The sequence below is a fragment of the Bos mutus genome, chromosome 21 (assembly GCF_027580195.1).
Source record: "Bos mutus isolate GX-2022 chromosome 21, NWIPB_WYAK_1.1, whole genome shotgun sequence".
Lineage (NCBI taxonomy): Eukaryota > Metazoa > Chordata > Mammalia > Artiodactyla > Bovidae > Bos > Bos mutus.
Genome location: NC_091637.1, coordinates 32564064 through 32583830, shown reverse-complemented (window position 1 = coordinate 32583830; position 19767 = coordinate 32564064). Strand labels below are relative to the sequence as shown.

General features: G+C 41.3%; 1 protein-coding gene across 1 annotated transcript in view; it reads right to left on the bottom strand.

Moving 5' to 3' along the window:
* The window catches only part of SIN3A (SIN3 transcription regulator family member A), a 63271-nt gene that overhangs the window by 13439 nt on the left and 30065 nt on the right, over positions 1–19767 (bottom strand). The window contains 9 exon segments of the mRNA XM_005891766.2: positions 1639–1812; positions 5652–5821; positions 7984–8557; positions 9628–9811; positions 11138–11376; positions 14556–14672; positions 15012–15222; positions 15808–15926; positions 17872–17961. Coding sequence (XP_005891828.2) covers positions 1639–1812; positions 5652–5821; positions 7984–8557; positions 9628–9811; positions 11138–11376; positions 14556–14672; positions 15012–15222; positions 15808–15926; positions 17872–17961 — 1878 coding nt within the window.

Below are 19767 nucleotides of genomic sequence, written 5' to 3'. Positions count from 1 at the left end.
TGAAAAACATGAGTTATGTCTATATAAACCAAAATAGAGCAAATTCTAAGACATTAAGTGGAAAAAAGCAAGATGTAAAGTACATAGTTTAGTTAAAAAATTTATTTCTACATAAATACACATGTATATTTAAGTGCATAGAAAAGGGTTTGAGTGGTTATATGGAGAGTTAAACATGTCTAATTTTTAAAAAGCACTAGAGAATATGTCTAGAAAAAAATGAAGGGAGAGGAGGCTGGAGGTAGGACTGGGCAGGGGATTTGAAGGGCTGCTTATGCTTTGCTTGATGCTCATACTATGGACTTTCATTCTCTATGTAAAACATTTTAAAGAACAAGGTCACTGTGATGACCCAATATTCCTGGTTACCAAACCTTCTGTTCCCTCTGCTATTCTGACAAATGTGTTATCTACAGGGTGAGTCTACCCATTCCTTCATAGGCCCTCACCACACAATCTGTTAACTCACTGTCAGTGGGGGTGGTAATTCTGTCACCATGAAATAAACACACATTAAATTCATGATAAACATTTATAGATCTAAAACTATGAAAGGCTTAGGAACTCTCCTCTGTAGTGGGAAAGTCCTCAGGTAGTAGAGCATCACAACTGTGACTGAACTAGAAAACTCATTTCCAGGTCTCTGATTCTAAATTAAGCCAACAGCAGGCTGAAAGCAGAAGCACACACAGCCAAGTGAAGAGTGAGGGTCAGATCACTAAAGGACATGCTCACCAAGTTAAAATTTTGTTTAGCTTAGCTCTCTCTGCTCCGCCAACTGCAAACCTTACTCTGGGCCACCTAAACCTATCCTTACATTAATACATACAGGCTTTGTTCAACTATACATATTACACAGGTGCAATAATAATATACATAATTTTGTGTCCTTTTATTTGCTTCAGTATTTTTACTAACATATAATTAACTTTTAAGAGCTGCAAAATCTGCCATCTAGCAGTCACACAGCAGGCTGCCATTAACTATTCCCATTAAGGGCTGGACATCTAGATTGTTCCCAGTCTCCAGCTATTGGCTTTTCTAATTAGCTATTATAATGGTGGAAAACTGGGAACAACCTAAATGTCCAAAGAGACGGGCATAATTTTTTATAAAATACTGAATAGTCATAAAAAGATGAAGACCCAGAGGTGTTGCTAATTGAGCAAAGTAAGTTACACAGAATGCTTTGCCCAGTATAATCTCTTTCAAAATATATACAAACATAGAAAAGTTTAGAAATGCCATCAATGATTCTTTCTGGGGAAAACTGTAGACAACTAGTTTTTCTTTTCTCTACATTTCCCATCTTTTCTACAATGACCATGGATTACATTTTTAAACAATATTCACAAAGCATTTAATACCAAAAAAAAAAAAAAAAAACCAGTTCAGAGAAAATGAAAATCATATATAAGAACTAATTTTTTTTTAAAGGCAAGAAACAGACTGCCTACGAGACTTTACTTTTCCATGTTTTTTATATTTCTTCTAATGAGTTCAAAGGAACTCCAAGGCATTCTAGGAGTGGAGACACTGGGTCGAAGCACCCTGGTATGGCTCTGACTTCTGCAGGGTAGAGTCCCAACAGTTTACACTGGCATCAGCATGTTCCCTGACTACATGAGTAACTCTCACCTTAAAGCAATTTTCATCTGACATGAGCTGCTCAGCTTTCCGCTGATATGTTGACTCCAGGAGGCTCCTTGACGTCTGTGTGTTCAGCTGGCCTCCTGTGGCCCCATTATTGTTTTCTGCCAGGTATAGGTCCGTCACTTGTACACAGATCTCATCACTCACGATATGCTGCAGCTGGAATCAAGCAAAGGCAAGTCATCAGGAACCAAAAATACAGTTCTCCCCGTCATACACTCAGCCTTCCTTTGGTGGTTCCAATCATTCAGTTAAAAAAAGGTTTTTTTCTGGTTGAAAATTTTAGAAAATTAATCATATAAAATCACTATCTTATTTTCTTAGAGAATAACCGAGCCAAAATCTTCAACCATATCATTGGTCCACGACTAAAATGTTCATATATATTTAAGAGAAAAACCATAGGTAACTCAGGTTAACGTGGTACTATTTAAAGTTCTAGTGTTGGTCACTCGGTTGTGTCTGACTCTTTGTGACCCCATGGAGCCCACCAGGCTCCTCTGTCCATGGAGTTCTCCAGGCAAGAATACTAGAGTGGGTTGTCACTTCCTTCTCCAGGGGATCTTTCCCACCCAGGGATTGAACCTGGGTCTGCCACATCGCAGACAGACTCTTTACCGACTGAGCCACCAGGGAAGCCATTTAAGGTACTTAAAATTTTTTTTTACATGAAAGAAAATTTCTATGGCTTGCTACCTTTATGGCACTTCTTTACCATTTATAATTTGCTTTCACACATACTCTCATTTGATTCACACAACTACCCTGGGAAGCAGTCTGGACAGGGGTGCCCTGTTATATATGAGACAAACGTACATTTTAGATAAGAAAACTCACTGTGTGCTAAGGTGAGGAGAGGGAACTTGGAGAACCATGAAAACAAGATCCATTCCTATAGTCAAAGCCCTGGTACAAAGAGAAATTCAACAGGCCTCGAAGAAGCTGTTGCTGAATTAATCTGTCACTGGCACTCAGCTGAAGGAGCTAAGTCAGAACGAATATTCAAGTTTCTGGACCCCAGGCCAATATTCTTTCTAACACCATTCCCTATTTTTCCACATCTGATAATAAAAGCATAGTATTTAAACTTTATGCAAATTAACTCATTTTCAATACATGTCAATCATGATTGACTACTGGTAACTTCGGTGACTATCTTGTTAAACTCTCTGATGACTAGCAAGTTGAACCCTTCAGAGATTCCATTCTTATAGGTCATGATGATATCATCTATCAAAAAATAAAAATTCCTTCAAATGAAATTTTACCCCTTAAAAACGCCAAAGGCTGTGAAAAACAGATAAAGAAAGCAAAATGTTAATTGCAATAACAATTTATTTTACTTTAAAATTCTCATAACCACTGAGCCGTTCTATTTTTAGGAAGATACACTCTTTTTGAAGCACTAGTAACTATGACAACTACTTATTTTTAACATTTGAAAAAGTCTTAAATGACAAGTATGTGTATTTGTAGATAAATGGACAAAATGTAAGGTCAGACAGTGAGTGACCTGATGGTGGTAGAAAGGCCAGCAACTGGAAATGGTTAAATTACAATTAGGCCATACAACAGCTTTTAATGTGACTGTTAAAATAATGCTTATAACTTGAAAATACAGGGGAAAGCTTAAAACACAGTGTTTAAGAGAAAAAAGCAGTGCAAAAAAAAAAAGTATACAAAGCATGGTCTCTACTATGTAGATACATTTTTATACTTCCCTGTTAAAGGTCACCGACTCCTTCCACACCCTCTTCTTGGATTTCTGGCCCCACCCAGTCTTTGGAAAGGGTAGCATTATAAATCTAGGCACAAACAGGCAACTCCCAACCCAATGTTAGGCTTGTCAAATTCTCTCTCCTGCTAAACTGAAATGACACAATGAGTGTGTCTGGTAGACAGACATTTCACAGAGGAGCACCTGGATTGGAAAGGTTGGTCATGTCAGCACTGAAAACACTCAGGGGGCCGGACGTTCATCTGCAGAGAGAAGTGTGAGGATGGGGAAGATGTCCAGAAAAGAGGCATGCTGGAGAGGGAAAAAACCTTCCTAGTCTAGTCCCTACCTGGTCTGGCCATACTTTCAGTCCCACACTAGACATTTGTGAGACTGCCTATTGTATTCTTAAGCAAACCTGTATTAAACTAGTTTGGAAAAGTAAGCTAAATATATGGTTTGACCTTGCAATGTATATTCGACCTCCAGTCAATAATGAACTCTGGGAGAACAGCAAAGGATTTAAGGAGAAATGTTATGCCTCCAATTCAGGAGTTAAGCTGAGAAGCATAAACATATGTTTTTAAAACACTAGATTTGGATTTCTGGATACAATCTGTCTCCATAAAAAAAAAGTCTGGACCTTATGTATTACTGACTCAAAATAATCACCAGGTGCTTCTAGTAAATGGACTAATCACTAATCTATTGTTTAAAAAATCAACTGTGGGCTTACAAAAAAAGAAAAGGCTGGTTGTATTGGATTTTTAAAGTTGAGCTGATAGTATGCAAGACTTTACTTCTAGCTACAGCAACAGCAAACTTGTAAACAGAAACATAAGCACATGGTATGGTAAGTGGACTCTTACATAAATTTAGGGGACATTAATAGGCATTAGCCTCTCAAAAATTATGACCATAGCTGATTATATCCATGTAAAGATTTCTGTCTGTCAACATAAAGACCCCTTAAGGGAAGGCCTAATAACCGCTTCAACTTGCAGCTCCCTCCCTGACAACTTTTGTGAAGATGCCAAGATTCAGTTATTCCTTGACTTTGAGTAGATCCTACGAGACGGGTGCAAAGCCACACATCCTTTGAAACTCAAGACAAAAGCAAGAGTACCTCACAAAGGACTCCTTTGTGATTTTACCTAAGGAAGGCACTTTCCACTTTAAAGAAAAAAGTGGGACTTCCCTGGCGGGGCAGTGAATAGGCATCCGCCTGCCAACACAGGGGACACAGGTTCAATCCCTTGTCCGGGAAGATTCCACATGCCTCAGAGCAACTAAGCCCGTGTGCCCTAGAGCACGTGCTCTGCAACAAGAGAAGCCATTGCAATGAGAAGCCTGATCACCGCAATGAAGAACAGCCCCCCGCTTGCCATAATGAAAGAAAGCTCATGTGCAGCAACAAAGACCCAGTGCAACCAAAAATAAATAAATTCATTAATTAAAGAAAAAAGCGTACTAACAACAGACTGATACCTTTGAGAACTCAGAACAAAAGGCAAAGGAATGGAAACCTATTATATGTTATTTGCTATAAAATTATCATTGTAAAGAACAACATATCTACAAACTCCCAGGGTACCCCAAGAATAAACCACAAAGCCAACTATAAACCTAACTCAGAGGGAGTCTCAGATAGTGAGGCTGACAGAGTATTATAAAAGATGTTATACAAAACCCTTCCTGTAAAAAGAACTTCAAATGTTAAATGAGGAAAGTCCATAGAATTACCAACACCTATTCAGACAGTAAAAAAAAATCCACCTGCAATGCAGGAGTCTGGGGTTCGATCCCTGGGTCAGGAAGATCCCCTGGAGAAGGAAATGGCAACCCACTCCAGTATTTTTGCCTGGAGAATTCCATGGACAGAGGAGTCTGGCGGGCTCCAGTCCATGGGGTCACAAAGAGTCAGACACGATTACGTGACTAACACTTTCACTTTTCACAGAAGAGGAAATAGCTCACACCTGGTACATAACGTAAGAGCTGGGAAGATGGGACAGGAGCTGGGGGCAAAACCTCACATGTGAGGTAGGTTCCTCCTCCCAGGGCACACTGAGCAAAGCAGTCAGTCACATGGCTGCAGCCCTTCCACTCAGTTAACAGGAGAGATCCAACATCACATTAACCTCTCCCTCCCCTCTACAACCACGTGTTCGTTAACATTATCACATGAGAAAACTGCCCGTCTGTTCCCAGAAGAAAACCTGCCCCACCTGTAGATGAGGACTGTCTCCCTCCCCAACCCTCGCCCGCACCACACCCTCACCTGTCTGACAATGCTCTGGATGAGTTTATCCATGGTAAAGGCAATGTAGGCATGAATGGTGAACATCTCTCTCAGCGAATCTTCGTACTGGGACGAGTCTATGTTGCCATCCAGCAGGCTCCGCACCATGTCCAGGAAAGCTGGGTAATAATCTTCTACATCAACATCCACTGTGGGAAAGAGGGGAGAGGTGAGGCCTTACCCTGCTAAGAAAAGATGGGAAGAGGGCAGGGCAAATCCCACAGCTGCCTGAAAAGCACTGCACAGAACCAACCCTCAGTATTCAGTGTGCTGCAAACAGATGAGATCTGACAGGTGGCCACAACCCCAGCACTGTCTATCAAAGGAGAGTGACGCTGCAATTTCAACAGCGGCCTCTAACCCTCTGACTGACCAAAACACTTATTTACAGTACGGCTGGCAATGCGTGACATGAGAGCAAAACATCCCAGGAAAGAAGTTTCTTCAAAAAGCTGTCGGCTCCCTGCTAGGAGAGGAGCCTGCAAAGGGAGTATCCCCCACGTGGGTGGGCTGCTTGCTCAAATAGCTATTTCACAAAGCATGAAGGCTGAAGAGAAAAGGCAGACAGACCCGAACACTAGCACTGAGAAGCCTCTCAGAACAGGAAACTAGGAGGGCAGATTAATCTTTTATGAATAATGAAGTGTCTGCATTTGTCAAAGTCCTTTTGTTTAAAAGTGGATTCCCAACACTGTAGTTCACAAATTACATCAAATGATCTATACTTGCTGCATATGAATCACCTCAACCACCAGATAGAAACCTTATCAGTTGTTACAGACATTTGGCAACTAACAGTGCACGAGGAAAGGTGAAAGGGCTCCACCTTTAGCTTACTAAAATAAGACCTATTTACATGCAGATGGCAAATCTCATCTCCAGTGCTGGCAATCCAGACAGCAGTGCAAGGGGGCTACTGATTATGTGGTTTCCTGATCTGGGGGCAGGTTACACAGGTGTGTTTGCTTTGTAAAAACTTACTGAGCTACGCAATTCTGTATATGTTGTATACTTCAACCAAAAGTTCACTACAATGAGAAAAATTATAAAAAGAACTCTTTGTCTTTGACATTTAGCTACCTTTTTGTAAGTTTATACAGGGGAAAAAAGGCTCTGAGAGCAAAAATTGAGTCCATTTCCATTTATTTGAAGTGTGATGGATTCATTCAAGACAGGCAAAACAGGACAACTACTATTTAAGAGAAGCAACTGGCTTGAGTTTCCTGACAGAACATTACCTTGTTCAGATCCACAGCAGAGGCATGGGCTGTGTTATTGCTGTGAAAAATGCTTTCACGTCAGAATAAAGCTATGAGTTCTACTGGTGCAAACCACGTGAGCCATGATCAGTGGAGGCTTGGCATTATTACTCAAGAACAAACTGTTAGCCTCAAAAATCAGGTTAAGTCAATGGTCAAGCCAAGATTAGGTCATCTTTCTTGTTTCCTCCCAAGCAGAGGGAATCACCACACTGAAGTCTAAAAGATGTCTCTCTCAAGCTAGGATTAATCCAGATAAAGGCTTTTAGAATTAATTTCCAAGGTCATTAGCTCTCCAATAGATAGATGGCCAGGGCTTCACATGGGCTTCTTACATGACTAACAGTTAAGAAAAAAAAGATAATTCATTCCAAAAATGGGTTATTTCCTAAAGAACACACAAGAAGGTTTCACAGAAGAGCTTTGGCTAACAGCTTAAGTACCTAACTTACAACCTGAAGGGAGATCTAGAAGCAAGCAGCACAGAATCACGTAGAGCATGTGGAGGCTTCCTTAACCTTCCCTTATTTTCCTTTTTCTGAGTTTTCTATCTTCATTCCTGTTCTGCTGTCTCAAACCATCTCCTGAGTCCCCATCTCTTTTTTTTGCAATTGTCTCAGGCACGAACAGTTGTTCCGTCGTGGAGTGGAACCAACTATGATGCTTCAGTCATTCTCTGTCCTTTCAGAGAGACCTTCCATTTGGGAAACTGACGACGGTAACTGACACCCACTTCCTTGGTGTCCACAGTACCAGCTACTGAGGGTCTATGATCTAAGCAAGGCACAAGGTGCTTTGCATATTTCCCCCAATTCTCCCAGCAGCCCCACAAGATAACAAGTAGCACCTCCGGTTTACAGAGAAACAGGTTCAGAGAGTTTAAGTAAGGTCACGCAACCAGTAAATTGCAGTGCTAGGATTTGAACCCAGCCAGCCTCTACGGATTGCCTGTGCTCTATGCATTAACATAAAAGAAAGCAGTCCTGAGTCTAACTAGGTCCTGCATCCCCGAGCTCTCACACCTTCTGCAGACCGACAACCCTAGCACTCACTAGGTTCTTTGAGACGCAGCTGGATGGCAGGGCTGTCACTCTTGTCTCGCTTGATGCCCAGCACTTCCCGTTCCCACTCTCTTTCTCGGTTTTCTTCTTCAATTTGCCGTTCAGCTTGGGAACAAATCCGCAGCAGCCTCAAGCAGAGTATCTGGTGCAGCCGCATAAAGATATACCAGTTATTATTAACATAGAAGAGGTTGTACACTTCATCCATCCCTCTTAACTTCTGAGCTGCTGTGTTACTAAATAGTAGCTTGGACTTAGGGGGACTGCCCCCAACACCATTGTGCTTCTTAGCCGCCCCTGTGGCTTCATCTACATCCATCTCTTCTTCTTCCTCTTCCTCCACATCTGAGAGATCACCTCTCTGAGCAAAGAGCAGATCTGGAATAAAATGATGCATGATTTGCTTGATTTTGTATTTGTCTTCCTTCTGAATGCCTGTCTGCCTCTTCACGTGGTGGATAATCAGAGCAGCAGCATCTTCCAGAATCTGTTTGTCTTCATAGGCAAGTGAGAGGTGTGGGCCAACAGGTACACCAGCGTTTTCTTCCGTAGCCTGCTCTTGCCTCTACCAGGAGAGAGAGACAAAGTATTACGTGACAGCTACAAAAGCAACAAACAGACCTACAAGATTACACCAGCAGTATGTTCTACTAACCATAATGGCCACTATTTTCCAATCGAAAACTTCCAGAAACAAAAAGATAATGTGCAAGATGTGGTTTGATACCAAAATGACTGGAGGTACCATGACATGGTACCTCCCAGACAATAGGACAGAAAGAAGACCATCTTCTAAAATTTTACATTAGTACTTATGGAGGATACGATAGGAGGTCTAAAATTTCCTTTAAAATACTTCTGGGAGTGAGGAAGGTGGCAGATATAACAAAACTGGCAAGACAGAGAGGAAATTAAATTTATGTCAGTTCATTTTACTGCTCTCTCCCTTTTCATGTATGCTTGATATTTTCATAATAAAGTTTAAAACTCAAGATCACACCCTTCTAGAAATTCTCAATCATACTCTATTTGTTTCTATCCATCCCCTAAGACTATGAGCTCAAAGAAAGAAGGATTAACTTCTTATTCATCTCTGTATCCTAGCTCCCAGTACTCTACATAATCCTGAAGGATGCTGAATAAACAAGGATTAGCAAGAGTCTGGGGGCAATTCTCTGGTGGTCCAGTGGTTAAGACTCCCTGTTCTCAGTGCCAAAGGCCTGGGTTCAGTCCCTGGTGGGGGAACTGAAATCCCACAAGCCACATAGCATGGTCAAAAACAGAGAGAGAAAGAGTGTGGGGATTGAAGATAGTATTTTAAGTTGTGGAAGGTTGAGATAGGCTACAAGAAGGAATATAAGGTACTGTTGGAAGAAAATATGGAGAGAAGTGGAAGGGTGGCAGTGGGCATTAACTATAACCAGGATGGAAAACTGGAAAACCAGTAAAACAGCTTAGTGAGCCTTAGATTTAAAATGGTAGAAGAACTGGGAATAGAAGTCTATCCTATGAAGCAACAATCAACAAACCTTGGAGGGTCTCATGCTCATATAACAAAGGTAATTTGCAGGAGTCAAAGCTATGCTGAGCATACAGACTGGAGACTTCTCACAAATGTTGGGATCCCTGACTCACCTCATCATAGATACTCTCAATCTCATTGAGTAAGCTCTTGGACCTCAGGACCTTGGTGTCGTTTTGTTTAAAGTTGATGCCTTGGTGGTCCAGAGATTTCAAGTAGTATTTCTCATTTTGCTCTCTCCACACCTTGTTAAAGCCTCTCTGAGCTTCTCGCCATTCTTCCTCTTTCATCTTCAACCTAGTGGGGTGGAGGGTGGAAAAGAAAGACAGCAGAGTCCAGAGGAGGGAATTTTAAGGCAAGGAGTCATATTACAATTGCAGACTGGAATCCTGACTCTGCCACATTAGCCATGTAAGACTGCCTCCTTATCCATAAAAAGGGGATAACAGCACCTCATCCCACAAGGGCTTAGAAGTAAGAAATATGTCAGGTTTACTTTATTTCAAAGGTCAACAGGTACAGCAGATCTGTCAGATCTGTTGGCAACTCTGGGGTAAATTTATTCAAACTAGTCTTGAACTCTGATACACAAGAAAACTACTCATTCAGGACTTAGTATGGGGAATTTATCCCAAAGTCAGAAATCTTGCCGAGAACAGTTGTTTCTCAAACAACATTCCACAGAATACCCTAGAAGAGTAGATTCTCTTCCTTGGCCAGCTAAAACAAAGAGAAACAAGTTTCTTCGCTACAGGACTTCTGAGAATGGTTACTATGCTAACGTAAATGTTCAAGAGCAGAGAACTTGCACAACAATGAATGCTCCTCTAGACAGAGCTTGGAAGTTCCAATGAAAACAACTGACTCTGATTCTCTAGAAGAGAGGAGAATAAAATCAAAACCAGCACTAGAACTGAAGGATATCCTCCACCTCGAAGACAAAAGTTAAACACTACTGGCAAGAAGGCAAACACCTTCTGCCAGCTCTTGAGAGGAAGACTGAGGAGGAACAAGAAAATCTGGGCACGTGTGAACTGTGCAGCGGATAAGTTTTCACCAGGTGATACAGAGGGAGGACCAGATTTATAGGAGTGCCACGGTCTTGGAGGCGCCTAGGGCTCAGCCCTGGCCTCCTCTTTGATACTACAGCCTTATTTAGGTGGGTTCAATGGCCCCTCTATACTTGGTTTGAAGGTTGGTTAGGAGAAAGAAGACATTCTTGGAAGTTTATGGGACGCTAAGGTTTTTTAAGTAACATATCAATTTTATAAAGACAAAGTGATTTTTCTTACTAAAAAACAAAAGATGTGAACATTGGTTAGTACTGAGTGGCAGGAAGGTGGGCGGCTGTTTTCTTCTCTGTTCTCTCTTTTAAAATATCCCCCTAAACACACAGAGCATTCCAGTATGGACTGGAAAGGTTTGTTCTCTGCTGTTGGTGACACAGAACCCCATCAAGAAGCTCCACTATCCCACACTATCCACCTGACTTCCTACAGCCGAGGTTGGGGAGAAATGGAGGTCTCATGGAATAACTGGGCTAAAAAGGAGAATCTTATTTAATGGGACACTAAATCTGTTGAGAAGCACACTAAAGCATGAAGGGCATATGCACTCAGGTACCTTTTAAGGACAATTGGGACGGCAATGGAAGGGTTCTTCCTCAGACCATCAATGATGTCAGCTGCTTTGTCAGCATATATCCTTTGGAGTGCTTTTCGGTGGATGACTTCCGATGTGCCCCCGAGGGTGTTGTCCAAGCGAAATTTAGCTTGTTCTTCAGCAGACAAGCGGGAAAGTTTCTTTTGTATTGCTTCCAGAACCCGGATAGTTGCCAGATTGGTCTCTAAAACTACATCAAGCTATAAAAAAAAAAAAGACAAAAGTGTGTTCAGGACCCAAATCAGAACAGAATAGCTGTCGGGAGTAGAAGGTAGAAGTCAAACTCCCTGATTTGAATCTGGGCTCTGCCATGCTGCTGCCGCTGCTAAGTCGCTTCAGTCGTGTCCGACTCTGTGCGACCCCATAGACAGCAGCCCACCAGGCTCCCCGTCCCTGGGATTCTCCAGGCAAGAACACTGGAGTGGGTTGCCATTTCCTGCTCCAATGCATGAAAGTGAAAAGTGAAAGTGAAGTCGCTCAGTCGTGTCTGACTCTTTGCGACCCCATGGACTGCAGCCTACCAGGCTCCTCCGTCCATGGGATTCTCCAGGCAAGAGTACTGGAGTTGGGTGCCATGCCTTCTCATACCATGGCCATATAAAACTGTTAGCTTATCAGTAAGACAGGAATACCACCACCTACTCTCACAAGGTTGTGTTCTGGATTTAATAATACAACCCACATAAAGGATTTAGCACAATACCAGGCACACAGCAAACATCCAAACCCTGAATATTCACTGAAAGGACTGATGATGAAGCTGAAGCTCTAAAACGTTGGCCACTTGATGTGGAGAGCTGACTCACTGGAAAAGACTCTGATGCTGGGAAACATTGAGAGCAGGAAGAGAAAGGGAGTGACAGAGAATGAGATGGTTGGATAGCATCACCAACTCAATGGACATGAATTTGAGCAAATTCAGGGAGATAAGTGAAGGACAGGGAAGCCTGACGTGCCCCAGCCCACGGGGTCACAAAGAGTCATCTTAGCAACGGAAAAACAACAACAAAGCAGTGGTTAATACTTCTGGTGCCACCAACGTGGTTTATTGAGGACGACTGGCCCTCACGCCAGAGGGACCTAGGAGGAGGCAACCTTACTGACACTTTTCTCTGAACTTTTGTCAATTACTCAGATCTGTTACAGACAATAACCACCACTACCACCAAATCCCAAAAAGACCATTCAAGATAGTAAATCAATCTCATGAGTAAAGTTTTTCAGAGTAACTTGAAATGTTTAAATGTTTAATGTCTTGTTCCACATCTACTAATAATAAGAGTATTACTTAAGGGCTTCAATGTTGTATTTGTGGGTAACCATTTAAATTTTCACTGAATATTTCTGACACTTTATTTTCTGGCAAGGGCCAAGCCTAACCTGGTTAAAGACATGACTAGCAACCCTGAGTTAACTTTTTTCCAAAGCTTAACACAAAATTTTCTAGATGAGAAACAGAAAATAAAGGAAATGAGCAGTCTCAAGGGTCTATAACTCTGTGTAAGTGTTTCCTAATTTTCTAGTTTGAGGGCTATGGTAGTCATTTTGTCAAAACTTTTAATGCCCCCTTTTCCCCAGTTATGGATAAATGATGGCTTGGACTTCCTGGCTGCCTTGAGATTAGCTGCTGCTGCTGCTGAGTCGCTTCAGTTGTGTTCGACTCTGTGTGACCCCATAGACGGCAGCCCACCAGGCTCCCCCGTCCCTGGGATTCTCCAGGCAAGAACACTGGAGTGGGTTGCCATTTCCTTCTCCAATGCATGAAAGTGAAAAGTGAAACTGAAATCACTCAGTCGTGTCCAACTCTTTGCGACCCCATGGACTACAGCCTACCAGGCTCTTCCGTCCACAGGATTCTCCAGGCAAGAGTACTGGAGTGGGTTGTAGGGCCGTGTAACTAGTTCTGACCTATGAGCTGTTAACAGGTGAGTCAAAGTAACATCCATTACTTCTAGGCTAGAGCATTTAAGGGTGCAAGATCCATCTGAGCTTTTCCCCTATAGTCACTGGTAGTGTTCCTGATGGTGGCACTCTGCCAACCCAGGTCCCCAAGCAATTCTGATGAGTGGAATCTTCAGCTGAACACCAATGCACATGCAGTATGACAAGGAAATAAATCTGTCTTTTTCAAGTCATTGGGATTTAGGGGTTGACTATATTACAGGAATATTAACCAATCCTGATGTATAAAGGATTCAAATTAGTCTACCGCATCCAATCCTCAGCATGCACATGTGCATACATGCACACATTTCCTTCATCCTCACTACTGCAGTAACAAGCAGGAAATGAGGCTGATGCTTCTCCTGTGCAGGCATACTAGTTGAGAATAGAATATCCTGTGAAAAACAGGCGTCAATCTCTGCTAACACATCACTGAAACTGACTAAACACAGGTAAAAAATAAAAAAAGAAATGCTTTCTTCAGCTTGATAAAACTTTTCACAGAAGTTAATATCTGTCATGACTGAGTTTTCTGCAAATGGTCGAAGCTCCTCATAAACACTGGGGCCCAGAGGACCAACCAACACGTGGTTCGTCATTCAAAGCATGCCAGAAACAGAGGAAGCAAGTGTGAATGGGGATAACTGGCAGAGAGCTAAATCAGTATGGATTAAAAAGGAGAAAAACATCTCCCATCCATAGGAAGAGCAGGGACAGTCAGTTTTATATAATAAATACATTAAAAAGGAGGTATGTAATTTTCTTTCTCTAGACACATTTAACATTCCCTTTTTGTTGGTATCAGTGAACCAGACATTTAAACACACTGGGAACTGAGTCTGTTTCCAGTACTCCCACTCCTGGTATCAGGGCTCTCGACCAGCTCATTTCTTCACTCCAGCTCTTCCCTTCCCAACTACTTTAAAATGAAGTCCCTAACTCAACTTTCTTTCAAAAGGAGACAAATCAACATCAGAAATATGACAGAAGAGTTCCAGTTCTCACAGGAGAGCTAGTTTGCTAACCATGTTAGTAAGATAGCTGCTAAAAAAAAATATACACTTTAAGATAAGTAATTTAAAACAGCTGCAAGAAAGCCCACTAGGTCTTAAAATACTGATTTTAAATACTACGTAGAACACAATAACCTTTAAAATGTCATTAAAAATTCAAAGGAGTATTATTCAGCCATCAATGGATAATTTCAGTTAAAAGGGCTAAAGTGGCCTAGATAAGTCACATTTGTTATGAAAATATTACCAATATATCTGACAAAGTCACAAAACATGGTAAATACAACAAGCATTTACCACAAAGAATATGAGCCTCTTGCTCTTTGGTCTTAAAAGCCAATCCTCTCAAGTAGGTATTTAAGATATCCTCTCTTTCAGAATCTCTCATTTCCCCAAACTTCAAATGATAAAGGAGCTTGTACCTCAAAACGTTCATCTTCACAACGATAGATATGTTCTTCATACTGAGTTTTCTTGGAACTAACAAAGGTGGAGTCCTCAGACCAGGAAGGGAAGGAAACCCAGGTATCATTTAAAACCTTTGGGTAAAAGAAGAGACATTGAAACAAAAGTGTAATGAAATTTTCTGGTGATTAAGCTTTCTCAATTAAAAAAGACAAAACTTTAGGGGAGGGAAGAAACAGTTAACATTACACGTTTCACCCATGGCAAGTGAAACTGTAGCAAGTTTCACCTGTAGCAAGTTTAAAAAGACAGTTAGAAAAAGGTTCTCAATATAAGTACAAAACATTTTCTTTTGAAAAAAGACAGAAAAGGATTTTGATTTCTTCATTCGTACAAATTCTCCATTCCAGGTACCACTTCCTTCTGGAGGAAGCCGAGGACTCAGGGCTGATACCTTCCCTGGAAGGCCTTACCTCTTTACAGAGAGGAGTCCGTCCCGTACACTTGGGCTGCTGGTAACTCTTTGGTAGGGCTCGATAGCTGGAGCCCAACCGTTTACAAGAGGCATAATCTATCTCCATGGCAATGCCCTCTGTGGCCCGTTCTTTTGGAAAGGTTTCCAGATGTACAGACTCCTTATAGCCCAGAAAGTTTTTAAACCAATTAAACAATTCTGGGAATTTCCTAAAGAATCAAACCAAAAAACTGGTGAGCAATTAGAAGCATTATGCAGTAATGCTGAGGTATGACTACCACTATTTGATGTAGAGTCAGAACTCTGCTATCATTGGACAAATTCCAGTGACAATTATTACTTCTTGCCTAAGAAGAACTGCTTTTGAATACCTGGCTTCTCCTTTTCTTACAGAGTGCTCTAAGATCAGTTAAGGTGGTGATGCAAGAACTGTCCTGAAACAAGGCAATAACCAGCCATTCTTCTAATCAAGAATATTGTTTCAAAGTTCAGATAATTCTTTGGTTGTCAAAGTCAAGATTCTAGAACCCTGGGAGAGACTGGTCTATATAAAACATCCAACATTGGTCAGGGGATCAGGAGACCACTAGTCTTGGCCAATGTGCCCTCTACCAATCTTTTCATCTCCAAAGCTGAACTAGAAGACTTTGCAGAGGACTCTCTTAGCACTAACATTTTATGAGTCAACTGACCCACCACAATCAAATTAGTTTTGTCTATCATATACTCCCACAAACTAAATTTTATTTTACTTTCATATCATGCACCAGGGCCAAGCTCCTGACTCCACTTACCCCAGGAATGGAGAGACTAACTGCACAAGCTCCGCCCGAGAGATCACCTCCTGGTTAAAGATAACAAGACAGCGCAGGAAATTTTCATAGGCCTCTGCACTCCGCAGAGCCTTTCGGACCTTATGGAGACAACCGAAAGAAAAATAATTAAGTGAGAAATCAAGAGATCCAGGATCGCTTTTAAAAGACTGGGGAAACTTGAACTGTTATTTGATAATATTAAGAATCAATTTTGTTTTTTTTAGATGTGTTAATGCTTATGTTTGAAAAAAGGAGTCATTTAAAAAGGAAACTTAGGGACTTCCCTGATGGTCCAGTGGCTAAGACTCTGTGCTCCCAATGAAGGAAGACCAGGTTCGATTCCTGATCAGGGAACTAGATCCCACGTGCCACAACTAAGACCAGATGCAGCCAAATAAACAAATATTAAAAAAAGAAAGAAAACTTAGTACTTATGGGTGAAATAATATATTACATGAGACTTGTCTCCAAATAACCTGGGGTAGGCGAGAGTACACATGAAACAAGCCCAGCAGCTAGGAACTGAGACCTGCTGAGGCAGGATGACAGGTGCACGTGGGTCATTTCACCATTCTCTTTAATTTCACATGTTTAAAAATGCCTATAATAAAAATTCTGAAAAAAGAGATCCTGGAGTAAATAAGACATTTACTTCTCACAAGCCTGATTCTCTGAACCGTAAGAGTGTTGCCCAAGGTTTTGTTGCTTTGCCTAATGGATGTTTACAGAACTATTCAACACTCTTTTCAAACTCTGGTAATCCTGACTAATAACCTTTTAAAATAAGGTACTTTTGTTCTCTGACTTGATCTGTTTCCTTTCTTCATTTCTCCTTTCTTTAGAGTGCTGAGAATTTTAATAACCCAAAACACTAAGCATTTTCCTGAATTATCAAGCAAACTCCAGACTTTTTTAGTATGTCTAAGAAATAAGTACCTCGAAAACAACAACAACAACAACAAACACTATCCCTATTTTAAAAATTAACTGTTCAGTCCCCCACCCTCACCCTTTCCTTGCTATCTATTGGCTGTGACATGGACTTTTACAATTGCCTCAAAAGCAAGCACCAAGTGCCCAGGCAGCCCTCAGAAATTGGTTCAGATCAGAGCCATGGACTCAGGAGGCACCAATCATGGAGATGCTAAATGATTTGCCCTTTCACAAAAACCCAGAGGTGCAGGACTTTTCTGGTGGCTCAGTGGTAAAGAATCCGCCTGCCAGTGCAGGAAACATGGTTCGATCCACAATCTGGGAAGATCCCACATGCCTCAGAGAAACTAAGCCTGTGGGCCACAACTACTGAGTCCACGCACTCTGGGGCTAGTGCTCCAAAACAAGAGAGCCACGGCAATGAGAAGCCCGTGCATCGCAACTAGAGAGTAGCCCCTGCTCATAATTAAAGAAAAGCCCTCATGACAACAAAGACCCAGCACAACCAAAACTTAAAAAAAAAAAAAAAAAATCACCTGGGGAGCTTTGACAACATACAATTAAATCAGAATTCCCATGACCCAATATTTATACCACAAATAAGTTTCACAAGCAATCAGAAGGTTACAAATCATTTTAAGTCCTCGACAATTGGTGCACTGACATGCTTCACTATATACACCTGGGTATCTACAATAGGAGCGCAGTAGTTTTAGAGAGTAATATCATACACTTCTTTTATAGCTTTTTTCCACAAGGCAAATGCTATATTTTGCTGCAAACTATTTCACAAAATTAAAGCAAACAGTGTTACCATTTCTCTAGTTCTGCTAACAGTTCTCAAAGATGGCAAGGACCTACAATTTGAAATCTACGTTAGAAAGTAGAAAGTCCTAACCAGCTTGATGCCTCTAAAACAAAATCTTCTTGGGGACAAGGTGATTTTCTTTGGGCATTAGTAGCTAATATTAGGGGTCTTCCAATTTGATGCATTGTTTTTCAAAGTGATGCAGGGCTTCCCAGGCGGTGCTAGTGGTAAACAACCTGCATGCCAATACAGGAGGCATGAGAGACACGGGTTCAATCAAATCCACTTCATTTATTACTCACCTTATCAAAAAATAATGATTCCGTTCCTACACCATGCTTGCTGGCATCTGCCATAGAAGAATCTTTGAGGCTGAGCAGTTTAGGTTTCTTCTATAAAAAAGGAAAAATATAAACATGTAAGATTCAAAGAGAGGGTTTCTCTAGGCTTTTTGTTCTTTTCTGTTTTTGCTTTCTTGGCTGTGCCCCATAGTGGGATCTTTGTTCCCCAACCAGATACTGAACCTGGGCTTCCGGCAGTGAGAGGGCCGAATCCTAACCACTGAACTGCCAGGGAATCCCCTGAGTTTTATTATCATCTCTGTTCTAAGGTTCCATCCCTGACCACCACTGATTAATAATTCACAACAAATGAGAGAATTCAAGTCACTAACTTGCTTTACAAAAGATTTCTACTCATCTTCCCTATTTCTCAGATTGCCTGTCATTCCCCCCTAGAGGTTCACAGGTCATTCTACTTGCCAATAACTCTTTCCATAAATGGTCACAGCATTACTGCGATGTTAGAATTAATATCCTTATTTTTTTCTATGGGCTAAAAGTAACTTTATTAGGAACCAAATGCTATTGCTTTATCTTCCTAGCTGTGGAGGCAGAAGAGGCTATAAAAATATCTGGAATACACAGTAATCAATCTTTAACCTTTACCTTTAAATAGTTCAACTGAAAAAACCATGGGGGGGGAAAAAAAAGTTTATTTTCCTCACAGAAGGAATAACTACCTTGTCAGTAACATCCACTCAGACCAATTTAAGATTGCTCTTTTAAAGCAAATAAATGGGTCATACATAACTCCACGCAGAAAATTGACTATAAAGAAATGACCTCTCAACTGCCTGTGAAGAAATGCACAGTCCGGGAGAAGCAGCACATTTACCTTTGCCATTGGACTGCATTCTCTTAAGAGCCACAGCCTCTGCCTATACTGCCTAAGGAAAAGACAGACAGGGAATCCTAATCTCCCAATATAGGATTTCCACCTGCGGGTAATCAAGTGTGGGAGGAGACAAAGATTGGCACCTATCTGCTGACCTGATTCTTGCTACTTGTATTACTAAAACTCCTTACTAAAGGGAAGAAACATACACGATTACTATGTTCAGCTGGTTTCAAAGGGAGAAACCATTACAAACATGGAAAAATAGTTCAACAGCCCTTCAAAAGTGTCAGCACCTTACAGGTCACTCTTAGTGGGTATTTGCTTATTTACCAGTCACTTCTTACCAGAAGATATCCCACTAGCTTTTGTTCTTCTTTAAATTCTAAAGACTATCTACCTCTTCAACATCATATACAGCTTCATAATTCACTGAAGCAACATTCAATGCATACACAGAGCCCACTCCCTAGCACTGCTGCCCTACGTCAATGAGGGAGAGTGGGCTCAGCTTTCTGCAGGCAGATCATCAGGGTTTAAGTCACTAACAGGAGTTTAAGACCGCCTTCTGCTGCACCCCCAAGGTCCTTCCCTGGAGATTAAGATGATACAGATAAGATCTGGCAATCCAACAAAGAACCTTGGGCAGGACAGGCCTCTAGACCAAGGAGATCCCACAAAGCATTTGCACTTTACTCACAAGAGGACCTCAGAGACCACTGACTTATTTTGGAAACAGTTATCAATTTAATCAGCTTCTTTCTTAGTACAAGGCAGGACAAATTAAGTCTCAGAAACCCTTGGCAGGAAACAAAGAAATAGATGAGAGCTAATAACAAAGAAGGGAGTAACTATAAAGAAAACCTGTAAGAACTCAAAAGTAATCGGAGCAATTAGTACTCTAACATTCCTTCACAGGGCCAGATAAAAAGCTTCGCACTGAGTTTATGTGACATACACCAACTAACTTCAAATATCCAGGATCCAAGTGTCAGCCTTGCACACTGTCTGCTACTACCGTT